The sequence below is a fragment of the Osmerus mordax genome, chromosome 24 (genome assembly GCF_038355195.1).
Source record: "Osmerus mordax isolate fOsmMor3 chromosome 24, fOsmMor3.pri, whole genome shotgun sequence".
Taxonomy (NCBI): Eukaryota; Metazoa; Chordata; class Actinopteri; order Osmeriformes; family Osmeridae; genus Osmerus; species Osmerus mordax.
In genome coordinates, this window is record NC_090073.1 from 7,011,837 (window position 1) to 7,024,719 (window position 12,883).

The following is a 12,883-nucleotide window of genomic DNA, read 5'->3' on the forward strand; positions in this document are numbered from 1 at the left end:
TCTCGCCCGTTGTGTCTTGACACTAAACCTAGACACACAGCTGAGAGACACTATCTCGCGCTCTCTCTTTCGCTCTCTCAACATTGTCCTCCTCGCCCCTCCCCCGCTCCTCTGATTCTGTCCCCGAGGGAATCCCTGACCCAGAATCCAATAGGAGAAACAGGAAGTGGCCGCATCAGCAGAAGCACCGCGAGACGATAGGGTCAGAGGAGGATAGAAACCTACTAGAGAAACGAGGGAACTCAATGTGGTGGAGCCGATCACAGTGACAGTAGGAGAGAGTACTGAGAAGGCTCCAAACACTGTCGTTGCCACAGAATGAAGTCAGCTTAATCCAAGTATATCCCAGTCGCTAGTTCACCATGGCTGTATGAGGATCTGGGGGTCCTGAAAGGGCCGGGATAAGGATTGTAATCTGTGCTGACAAACCCTGACTGTGCACCTTTTCTCCCACTCCATAGTGTCAGGCCGAGGGGGGAGGGGGGGGGTAGAGAGGGGAGACCATAGCTCGGTCTGTTTCTATAGGAAGGTGACTCGGCCCTCCTCTGAGACTGTCAGTTGAGGTGGAGGGGTGAAGGGTCGGGGGTTGGGGCTCTCTTTGTTTGTTTGAAGGGTGACGTAAGAACTAAAGCCCTCCATAGTGTCTGGGTGAACCCTGACCCACCTTTGACCCCTCGGTGGGCTCCCCCTGTGGAGAGCGGGGCCCCTGGTGGGGGTGAGGGCTGGCCCCTATTCAGGAGAGGCCACGTGTTCAGCATGCTGGACGGGGCTGTGCAGGCCTGACATGATCGCAGTGACAGCAAGGGGAGAGGAGGGTGAGAGGATGGGCTGGGAGTGAGCGATCCTCCGATCGATGCTGAGCTTCACACACACACACACACACGTGCACAATAAAACACGTGTTCGCACACGCGTGCATAAGACAACAGAAGTTTACACACACAGACGCACACACATGCACAACAAAACACATTCACACACACACACACACACACACTTAAAAACAAGACAATGTCTTCCTCCATGACACGCACAGATCATGTTATCTAAAATAATCTTCCAGCGTATTAAGGTTGCTACCCCTATCTCTGCAAAGCTTCACAGAGGAGTGAGAACAGTCCTTTCGGCTTGCAGTGGTGTCAAACACGGAGGTGTAAAACACGGTGGTGTAGAACGCGGGCCAAAATCTCATCTCAAATGGAAAATAACAGCTTATAAAATGACTGCGATTTTGTGCGGCACTAACCCATAAGGAATATCTCCCACTCTGACTGTGTAGGTATGGAGAGAAAGGACCTGCTGTCCGTATTGAGAAGGTGCTCTACACGGGCCGAGAGGGGAAGAGCTCTCAGGGATGTCCCATCGCCAAATGGGTGAGTAATACCCAGTAAATATGCCCCACCAATACTGCACATGAATTACACCCGGAAGTCTACTAAAAGCCATTTTCCATGACGCAGTAAAGGCCTGTAACTGCTTTTTCATCAGTATTGCATCATCATTTTTACATTCTGCCCAAATCAAATGATAAAAGAAATGCAAGCGAAAAGTATGCAATCATGTCGTCTTCATTTTAAATGTAGTCAAAGAGAATGCGTTCTACTATTATTAAATGAATGGGAGTTTTGTAACAGCATGAAGGTTGAGACAGTCCATTCAGACACTTTTGGAGAGAGGTGTGATTGGTCCTTTGTGCCACCTGACAACCCTGACAGCCAATCAGAGCCAGATCTACGAAGAGTGTGTGTGTAATGAGGTGTCACACGGAGACACCTTGCAGACGTTCTCACCCCCCACACTGTAAAGCAGCAGGGGGCCTCACTACTGGCCGTCTGCTAGCCCACTTCTCACCCCCCACCCCCACCTCTCACACACCCTGCTAATGGCTTCATGGATTTAAAACTGCCTCTGATGGAGGGGCCATTAGTGGCACACAGAAATGTGTGTGTGTGTGGGTGGTTGGGTGTGTATCTTACGGGAAGGAGAAAAATAAATGGATGCCGTTTTTAATATTTTTATCTTTCTTTTACCGTTTTTTTTTTCGTTTTCACACTCTCTCCCCCCCTTTCTCCCTCCCTCCCTCTCTCTCCCTTTCTCTCTCTCCCTCTCTCTCCCTCTCTCTCCCTTCCCTCTCTCTCTCCCTCACTGTCTCTCCCTCTCTCTCCCTTTCCTCTCTCTCTCCCTCTCTCTCTCTCCCTTCCCCCCCCCCTCTCTCTCTCTCTCTCTCTCTCTCTCTCTCTCTCTCCCTCTCTCTCTCTCTCTCCCTCTCTGTCTCTCTCTCCCTCCCCTCACTCTCTCTCTCTCTGTCTCTCTCTCCCTTTCCTCTCTCTCTCTCTCTCTCTCTCTCTCTCTCCTCTCTCTCTCTCTCTCTCTCTCTCTCTCGCTCCCTCTCTGTCTCTCTCTCTCTCCCTCCCCTCTCTCTCTCCCTCACTCTCTCTCCCTCTCTCTCCCTTTCCTCTCTCTCTCCCTCTCTCTCTCTCCCTTCCCCCCCCTCACTCTCTCTCTCTCTGTCTCTCTCTCTCTCTCTCTCTCTCTCTCTCTCTCTCCCTCTCCAGGTGATCCGTCGTAGTGGCCTCACAGAGAAGCTGCTGTGTCTGGTGCGTCACCGGGCGGGTCACCACTGTGCCAACGCCGTCATCGTCATCCTCATCATGGCGTGGGAGGGCGTCCCCCAGGCGCTGGGTGACAAGCTGTACCGCGAGCTCTCCGAGACCCTCACCAAGTACGGCAACCCCACCAGCCGGCGCTGCGGCCTGAACGATGAGTAAGTGACGGCTGTGCCCAGAGACAACATACCCTCCAACTCATCCACAGACCCCTGTGCTAGGCAGGGGTGCCCATAGACCCCTGTTCCATGCAGGGGTGTCCACAGACCCCTGTGCCATGCAGGGGTGTCCATAGACCCCTGTGCTATGCAGGGGTGTCCATAGACCCCTGTGCTATGCAGGGGTGTCCATAGACCCCTGTGCTATGCAGGGGTGTCCATAGACCCCTGTGCTATGCAGGGGTGTCCATAGACCCCTGTGCTATGCAGGGGTGCCCATAGACCCCTGTGCTATGCAGGGGTGCCCATAGACCCCAGTGCTAGGCAGGGGTGTCCATAGACCCCTGTGCTAGGCAGGGGTTTCCATAGACCCCTGTGCTAGGTAGGGGTGTCCATAGACCCCTGTGCTAGGCAGGGGTTTCCATAGACCCCTGTGCTAGGTAGGGGTGTCCATAGACCCCTGTGCTAGGTAGGGGTGTCCATAGAGCCCTGTGCTAGGTAGGGGTGTCCATAGAGCCCTGTGCTAGGTAGGGGTGTCCATAGACCCCTGTGCTAGGTAGGGGTGTCCATAGACCCCTGTGCTAGGTAGGGGTGTCCATAGAGCCCTGTGCTATGCAGGGGTGCCCATAGACCCCTGTGCTAGGCAGGGGTGTCCATAGACAAAACATGCCTGAGGGTGAGATGCAGGCAACCGACTTGGTTGAATAATTACAGGTCCACGGATGTTAAGCTAGGATTTAGTGTTTATACTGACAGGTTTGTGCTCGCTGTCTCCCCCTGCAGTCGTACGTGTGCGTGTCAAGGCAAGGACCCGGACACCTGCGGAGCCTCCTTCTCCTTCGGCTGCTCCTGGAGCATGTATTTCAACGGCTGCAAATACGCTCGCAGTAAAATACCACGCAAGTTCAGACTGCAGGGAGACCGGCCAGAACAGGTACAGCCTGGGAGAGATACCAGCGTCGCACACCCGCTTGTTACCACGCCAGCCCTGTTGTGCTGTGTTCTTTGGTGTTGTGTGGTGTGGTGTTCCGACCAGCCTGTTGGCTTGCGTTTCAGGAGGACAAACTCAGGGATAACTTCCAGGAGCTAGCGACAGAAGTGGCTCCCCTGTACAAGCAGCTAGCCCCGAAGGCATACAGCAACCAGGTAGGCATTTACACTGCACTCACACACAGACACACACACACACACACAGTGTTACTTAGACAGCAGGAGTAACTCACCAGCCAGTCCACAGCCAGTAACCCTGTCCTCCCTTCCTGCTCATGTTACCAGGGGTGAGGTGACAGACTAGCCATGTGTGTGTGGCTGGGAGGCGCAAGGGAGAGCTCTCTGTCTGTCTGTGAATAACGTCCGCTCGTCCCACCCGGTTGCCGCGGGGCGGTGGTTAGAGCCCCGGGGGAGTGTGTGAGCATGTGCTCGAGCGTGGAGCGCTGTGTGACCTGTGTCCTGTCCCTCAGTGTCAGAACGAACAGACGGCCACCGACTGCAGACTGGGCCTGAAGGAGGGGAGGCCCTTCTCAGGGGTCACGGCCTGCATGGACTTCTGCGCCCACGCCCACAAGGATCAGCACAACCTCTACAACGGATGCACGGTGGTGGGTCTCTCGCCCGTCCTAGCCCCGCCGGATGGGCGCTTTCTCCTTCTTCTCCTTCTTCTTCTCCTTCTTCTTCTTCTCCTTCTCCTTCTTCTTCTCCTTTTTCTTCTTCTCTTGCCCTCTCTCTCTTTGTCTTTCGCTCGGTCTCTCTCGCGCTCTTTCTTTCGACCGCTCGCTTTTCCTCTCGCTCGCTCTCTCTGTCTTTCTCTCCGTCTCTCGCTCCGTCTCTTCCCTGTCGCACTCTTTCTTCCCATCGCTCTCTCTCATCTTCTCGCGCTTTCTTTTTCTATCAGTCTCTCTCTATATAGTTTATTTGTATTCAACCCTTTCCTGTGAACGTTGTCATTTCTCTTTCACTCGTTCCGTGTGGATGCCAGATAGTTTTGTTTAAAAACAAAACACAAAAACTGTCGACCACGTGGCGAGACACCACGTTATCCCGGCACCGGTGTGACCATGTGACCTCCTCCCCCCCCACCCACCCAGGTGTGTACTCTGACCAAGGAGGACAACCGCAAGGTGGGCGAGCTCCCGGAGGACGAGCAGCTCCACGTCCTGCCCCTCTACAAGGTGTCTCACACCGACGAGTTCGGCAGCGAGGAGAACCAGCGGCTCAAGATGCGGACGGGCGCCATCCAGATGCTGAACGCCTTCCGGCGCGAGGTGCGGAAGCTTCCGGAGCGCGCCAAGTCGTGCCGTCAGCGACGGCTGGAGGCCAAGGCCAAGGCCTCGGAGAAGAAGAAGGGCAAGCTGCAGGGTGGGGACACGCCCGGCAAGACTGATGTCATCAGAGCCGAGGTCACACTCACTGGCACACCTCAAACACCGCTAGACAATAAAGGTGAGTGACTCCCTGACCTCACATGACCTCTATTCCTGCTTGACATTGTAGTAATTGATAGTAGTAAGATATTGTACATTATAGCTATTTTATACTTTATATTTATTTTCTTTACATACCTGTCCCCTTAGTACTAGTTAGTATTAGTTCATTAGACTTGAACCTTTTGTATAGTATAGTTAGACTTGTTTAAACTCACACTTATTTAAGATTTACTCCTATATGTTGAATGTATGCACCTTCCTGCCAAAGTAAATTCCTTGTCTGTGCAAACTTTCATGGCGATTTAAAACCCTTTCTGATTCTGATGATGATATACTGACTCAACTGCATGTACTACCCAGCTCAAGGCCCCCCTGCAAAAGTTCAGAATGAAAACCACCAATGCTGACGTCGACTGTTTCCTCTCCACAGCGATCCCTAAACAGGAAGTGAAGCCCACCATCAAGAAGGAAGCGTTCATTAAGAAGGAGCCCTTCAACGGAGCCCTCCCCGAGGGTTACCCCGGCCAGGGGCCAGAGCCCTACGGAGTCTACCCCCACCCTGCTCACCCAGCCTACTACGCCAGGGGGGGCCTCCCCCCCGCGGGCCAGCACCCAGCTCCGGGCGCCGTCAACGGCTACCACCCCAATCTACCGGCACTACCCTACGGGTACTTTAACTACCCCCCCAATGCACTTTTCCCCCCGGAGCTCATGGGCTACGACGGCCGCAGCGGGCCGTGGCCCAAAGTGGGGGTCAAGGCCGAGCCCCTGGACCAAAAGCCCGACGTCCAGGGGCTGCAGGCCCGCCTCGCCCACCCCTACGCCAGCCACCCCGAGCCGCAGCACCCCGCCCCCGCCCACCAGCACATCCAATCGCGGCCCTCGTCCGTCTCCTCCGAGGCCTCCCACCGAGGCACCCCCGTCATCAAGCCAGAGCCCGTGGACGTCCCCGTCTACGAGGGCCCCAGCCGCACCGCCACGCCCAGCTCCACGCCGCAGCCAGAAGCCTGGCCCGCCCACAAGCCCAACGGCGGCATCCTGCCCGGCGGCTGGGACGGGAGCGGCCAGGTGACCGCCGGCGCCGCCAACCCCCCCTTCCCTCAAGACCGGCAGCAGCCCTCACCCTACCTCCAGCATCAGCAGTGGAACTCCTACCCAGGCCCCAACACCCCCATGGCCTCTCCCGCCCCCTCGCCCTCCCCCGCCATGAAGGCAGCCCCCTCCCCGGCCTCCTCACCACAACCAGGCACCCCCCGTCACTGGGACAGCCTCGCCCCCAGCCCTCAGCCTAAGGCCTGGCCCCCTGCAGCCTATAGCCCTGCCCTGAAGCACGGCCAGCCGGCCGGAGCCTTCCCCGACAAGATGTGGTCGAAGGCGGGCGAGAGCCGGAGCTCCACCCCCCTGGGGGTGCAGGAGAAGGCGTGGAGGTCGTGCGGGGGCTCGGTGGCCGGCAGCACGCCGTCCCCGGCCCCCGAGGGCCGCCTGTTCCCGGACGCCCTGCAGCAGACGGCAGACGGCTGCTGGGACGCCAACCGCGCCGAGAGCGACGCGGAGAGCGTGCGGGGCCAGGACGACGACGAGGTGTGGTCGGACTCGGAGCACAACTTCCTCGACCCCAACATCGGCGGGGTGGCGGTGGCGCCGGCCCACGGCTCCATCCTGCTGGAGTGCGCCCGCAGGGAGCTGCACGCCACCACGCCCCTCAAGAAGCCCAACCGCTGCCACCCCACGCGCATCTCCCTGGTGTTCTACCAACACAAGAACCTGAACCAGCCCAGCCACGGCCTGGCCCTCTGGGAGGCCAAGATGAAGCTGCTGGCCGAGCGGGCAAGGGAGCGCCAGCAGGAGGCGGCGCTGCTGGGCCTCTCCCAGGAGGAAATCAAGGCCTACGGGAAGAAGAGGAAGTGGGGGGTGACGGGCGGCGTGGGCGCGGGGGCCAGCCCCGGCCAGGCCAAGGACAAGAAAGAGGGGCCGGCGACGCGCTCGGCGCCCACCCTCCACACCACCTCCACGGTCACGTCCGCTCCCTACGCCTGCACGCAGCTCACCGGGCCCTACAGCCACTTCGTCTGAGGACGGATACTGAGTCACGGGGGCGGAGGGGGGACACCAGGGAGGGGTCTGTCGGTCCTCCTGCCCCCCCCCCTCTCCAGGAGGCTCTCTCAGCCCGGCTCTTTTCTCTCTCTCTGCGTGGTCAGATGGAGGACAGAGGGGGGGTTTTCTTGTGTTTTTACCTCATGTCAGGCAGCAGTTTGGAACTGACCCTGGGCAGACCCTGCCTGTGGTGCTTGTCCTCCCCCACTAAAGGGACGGACTCCATAGCTTCTCCTTCTTCATAGAATTTTAATGATCCTAATTATTGCTATTATTATCAATATTATTATGATTGCTATTGTTACTGTCAATGTTGTTATTACAGGTGTTGTTATTATTATTATTATTATGATGAGGAAATCTCTTTCATTTTTTTTTTACATTGTTGTTTTCATTAATGTTATTATTAATGATGTGATTGTTTATGTTAGTTTTTTAATCGAGAGTCAACCCGACTCTTTTTTTTTACCATGTTTGTGGAAAAGTATGGTTTTACCTTTGTTTTCTTCGGCCTTTGTCAATCTTGTTCCCGGTGGTTTGGTGTGTGTGGGGGGGGGGGGGGGGTCTCTCTCTCCGCACAGCAAGGCTCAAACACCAGACTCCCGCCACCGCGCAGCAATCTGACCCACACGACGGGTGCAGTCCCGCTGCTCCCAGCGAGTGCTGTGAAGCGACCTCACCTTGAAGCGACCTCACCTTGGTTCCGTCAGGTTGTCGCCACACCTCAGACAGCTTACATCTCGAGAGCCTCTCTCTAACTGCTCGCCTTGCTGTGACGAGACAGGCTCCTCCTCCCTCCTCGTCCAATCGTCAACCCATCCCACTGGTGCTTCGCCCCCCCTCCGTCCCCTTCCCGGGAAAGTCTCTCCCTTCCTGTCAGTCCTGTGGAGCTTGTTGTTGACTAAGGGTACTCGTCACTCGTTGACAGAGAGACCCCCGCCAACAGACACCAGGAGAGGGTCCTCATCTTCCCAGAGCTGTCCAGGCAGTTCTCTCCCTGAACTTCTCCCTGTCCCCTCAGAGGGCAGTCCTGATTTCTGTTCAAATGGTGCATAGTACACGACACACATCCGCAAACACAGGCACGTTTGTGAGCTCATGTGAACCAGCATTGAGCCCTACCTTTCCTCGCGAGCCCAGAGGGAGCTCAGGTCCCCGGCCACAGGTCAATGTGAACTTCTGGTCCACACTGGTATCGTGAGGCACATGGATGGTGGTGAATGGACAGCTTATGGTGCTTCGAAACACCCTGGTGCTTTCCCTACACACACACACTAACGAAAAGGTGCGCCGTGCGATTGCGTTCCCGCGGAGCTCCGCGTGTCTGCGGTTCGTACGCTGTCTATACTGAGCCAGCGACCCGCCGCGGCTGCTCGGCCCCGCTCAGCCATCACGCTTCCTTTAGTGACCTTTCAATGTGGATTTCTCACCCCGAGGGCCAAGCTGATTCCGTCCCTCATGTTTCTGCACTATTACGCTCGAACCTGTCCCCAACACTTGTGGCCTTTATAAGTCCTGGCCAGGAAGTACTGCCCGGAAGTGTCAGAGATGAGAGGTATGATGTGCTTCTGCGTGCAGGCTAGAGGTTCGAGTCTAGAGGCAGGCTTTAAGCTCGAGGCAGGTTGGAGGCTAGAGGCAGGACTGCATGGTGGGGTCAGAGGGTCAAGGGAGGACTAGAGGCTAGTTAGTTGGTGCTAAACGGAATGGTCCGCTGTTGATCCCACCTCTTGGGGCTCCACGTTCTCATCCTGTGGCTTCATCTAGTGCACAGTACGCGTGAGTTTGTGTGGGAGTTTGTGTGGGTGTGAGAGAGAGAGCGACAGAGAGAGAGAGATAGAGAGAGAGAGAGAGAGAGAGAGAGAGAGAGAGAGAGAGAGAGAGAGAGAGAGAGAGAGCGAGCGAGCGAGAGAGAGAGAGAGAGAGAGTGAGTGAGTGCTGGCGTGTTCAGCATGTGAATGTGTGCACTGCTCATTGGGGGACGTTCGGGGGGTGATGGCGTGGGCTTCTCTGATGCTTAACTCTGATGAGCCCTGGTGCTTTCGAGGGGTTTCTATACCTCATGTTGTAGAGACACTGGTCCCAGTCACAATACGCTACCCACACGATGGAGACACTGAGCGCAGAGGAACGTGCTTTTGTCAGAGACATCTGCATGCTCCACAGTACATACTCATTTGAATCCACTTTTTAATTCTTATTTATTATGATGATGATAATTAATGATGATTGTCGTTGATGTTTTTGTTTTTTGATAGAGCTAGTACAAATTGTACATAGAGAAGAAAAGATTTTATAAAAGCACTTTTAATCTTGATTTTAATGGGGGGAAAAAAGAGCCGATTATTGACAACTTGAAGCTTATTTTTTGTTTAGTTTTTCTTCAGAGAGAGAGAGAGAGAGAGAGAGAAAGGTAAAAAAAAATGTAAATATTGAAATATTTAGGTAAGATTATTTAACTGGTGAGGAATTACGACTAAATCATGAATGAGTCCAGGAGATACAGTCCAGTTGCTTTGCCAGACAGTGGAAGGACAACACTTGATACCCATGTGTTCTTGTGTCTGTAAATTTGTATTTAATTAAACTGCTCTCCTTCTTCAATAAGTACTGTATCTCTGTCAGCATATACCTCTGACAGCAGCAAGAAGCCCCCCCCCTCCTCCCTCCCCCCCACCCCCAAGCTAGTCACCTAATTAGACAACCGTTAGCAAGCTATCCATGTATGACTATAACAGCCTGCGTGGTCCGGTGTTCTGAAGGGCAATCTTTAACCGGACAACACGCCCTCTCTGTTGTTTCACAGAAGCTCTGCATCAACACTCTTATCAGCGAGCCCAGAGGATAACTTCACCCAAGGGGGATGTCTGTGGGTTTGGTTGAAAGCCCGTAGGCATTCAGGAGCATGTGCAGATCATCTGTGCTGTAAAGCCCCTCCCTCCTGGAGCAGAGGCAGTCTGGGAGGGGTGGGGCTTCAGAAGGGAGATGGATGCTTGCAATCTTGTCAGATGTGTTCGACTATCAGGTGAACGGCCACACGTTTTAGAGGTGCTTGGTGCTTACTACTGTCAGATGTTGGATTAACAGTAGGAAAGAACTGTTAACTAAACCAACGACTGAACATGTGTGGTACCAGATAAATATGTATTCCATAGCATTTTAGGGAAAACCCTCAGAAATGACAGTTAGTTAGTTTGCCATTGTCTCTTGGTATGTGTCTTAGACAGTCACAGACTTGACTATCAGGACTGGGAAACTGGTAATAATGCTCTTTGTTTAAATCCTCATGCTCTGGTTGCAAACGCCCTTTTTATAACAACAATGCATGATCCACATTCCACATAGATCCAGTCATATTTATGATCTGTGTAATAATAGGTGCTGATCATATACTGTAATTAATTGTTTTTAATTTTGTACATTTCTATATGAGTCTGAGGTTACCAGTGCCCCGAAACAGTTCCCCCTGCACACACACTGAGGGGAATTAGGTGCTATGGTGGACTCCCCTCCAGTGTAATGTGGAAAAAAAAGGGGGGGGTTGGGGGTCAAGGTGCGGTGGGGGGGAATGATTATCGCTGATATTTTTCTGAGCTCTTAGAATGTTCTTCTGAGTAAGACGGGTTTTCCGTCGAGTGGAAAACCGCTCTGGTGCTGATCATGTGGGGAGTGCTACCCCCGCCACGTGCATCAAAGCGCTCTAGATCTAAACTCGGGGGGGGGGGGAGCCAAGATGGCGTCCGTCAGCCCTGCCCCTCCACCGGTTGCACTTACATAGCCTCGCTCAGACCTAGGGCGGCAGCGGCTACTCGTCTGCGGCCGTGGTGCCTCGCACAGAGCCCTTCTAGAGAAGCACTCGGAACAGAACTGTTCTACGTCATCACGGTTTATCCTCACCGTCTCCAGGTACTTGAAAATAAATCTGTTCTTATCTTCATGACGAGTGGAGATTGACGTGAACCGACTGTGATCTTGGGTGATTTGGTGCACTGTCATGTACCGTTGAGAAGCTAGTAAAATGCTCTTTGAGAATGCTGTACACCTTATATAGCAGGAGGAGGATATTAAGATATAACCCTAAGAGCATAGCAATTACCTTCCCTGTGTTTATCCTTAAGGCATATTCCTCTTTCCTTACTTCCTCATCCCTTATCGGACACCTAACATCCTACTCTCTCTCTCTGTCACTCACACACACACACACTTACGCATGCACACACACACACACACACATGATCTAAATGAATACCCCACTCTCAGCACTGCTGTTTGCCGGTCACTTGATTTTGTCCACTTTCCAAAGTAAGGATCCAAGCTTATACTGTGTTTTTCTCCATACAGGAAGACAGCAAACACAACTGGCAGCTACATTCCTATTTGAGTTGAAGATTGTTTTTGGTTAAATTTTTTCATGTCAAGTATGCAGTATGTAAAAAAAGTGTTTTTGTTCAGTCTTTCTCTTTGTAGCTGTATGGTGTATTATGTGAATACATAGTGTGTGTGGTACAATCCACAATATTGTTTTATGTTGCGCGATAATTAATAAAACATGAACATTTAAAATTGTGATGACTGGTTGTTTGAGTTTTGGTTCCCCTGTCTTATCGCTAAACTCAACACCGTGCTGTGTGGACGTGTACAGATGATCGTATAGATCCATACCTCCCCTGCTCTACCACCTCTGGTCATCATTTACATTTAGTCATTTAGCAGACGCTCTTATCCAGAGCGACTTACAGTAAGTACAGGGACATTCCCCCTGAGGCAAGTAGGGTGAAGTGCCTTGCCCAAGGACACAACGTCAGTTGGCATGACCGGGAATCGAGCTGGCAACCTTCGGATTACTAGCCCGATTCCCTCACCACTCAACCACCTGACCCCCCCCCTTTTAGTTACTCTAACTCTCTAGCAGAGGATAGAGTTCTCAGGTAATACTAGTTATCTTTGTCATTACTAAATAAATACAGGTAATTTATGATTGTTCACAAATCAATTGCTCTAAAGTAGTGGTTCATATAAGGATGGTTATTTTACCAGTGTTATTTTGACAGTGATATGACAGTCTTCTTGAAGGGTTATGATGTAAAGCACAATACCCACATGAGGGCAGCACAGACACATCTAACATACTGTAGGGTTATATATGTGGAGGTGTGTGTGTGGAGGTGTGTGTGTGTCGGAGTGTGTCTGCGTGTGAAGATGTTTGTGTGTGTCGGCGTGCGTGTGTGTGAGAGAGTATATTGCATATACCCAGCATAATTCAATACGTTTTTTGTTTCACTCATGGAAGGGCTGTGCGTGATTTGTTCAGGGTGGGCCATCTGATATCCACCAGCCACCTGGTCTTATCAAATAACAAACTAGGCAGATCAACAAAAGAAAATGTGTTGGATGGATATCCACACATGTTCGGAGAAATCTCCTAACCCAAATCAAATAAGTCAACGTGGCACATACACACTGACCCAAAACACACACACTAACCCAAAAACACACAGTGGAAACCAATCAGCCACAAGGTGGATTCTGAAAGTGAATTACTGAGTCATTTTCAATGACAACTATCCTGTAAAGATTCCTTGGGTGTGTAAGGCGCACTGTGTTT

The 12,883-nt window shown here is 52.9% G+C and overlaps 1 protein-coding gene across 1 annotated transcript in view; it reads left to right on the forward strand.

The window, feature by feature from the left end:
* Window positions 1-11,841, forward strand: part of tet3 (tet methylcytosine dioxygenase 3) — a 24,050-nt gene extending 12,209 nt beyond the window's left edge. Inside the window, 7 exon segments of the mRNA XM_067227694.1 lie at window positions 1,280-1,373; window positions 2,556-2,764; window positions 3,548-3,698; window positions 3,821-3,910; window positions 4,225-4,362; window positions 4,849-5,203; window positions 5,618-11,841. Of these exon segments, the coding sequence (XP_067083795.1) occupies window positions 1,280-1,373; window positions 2,556-2,764; window positions 3,548-3,698; window positions 3,821-3,910; window positions 4,225-4,362; window positions 4,849-5,203; window positions 5,618-7,260 (2,680 nt within the window). The 3' untranslated portion in view covers window positions 7,261-11,841.
* Window positions 11,842-12,883: the final 1,042 nt, after the last annotated feature.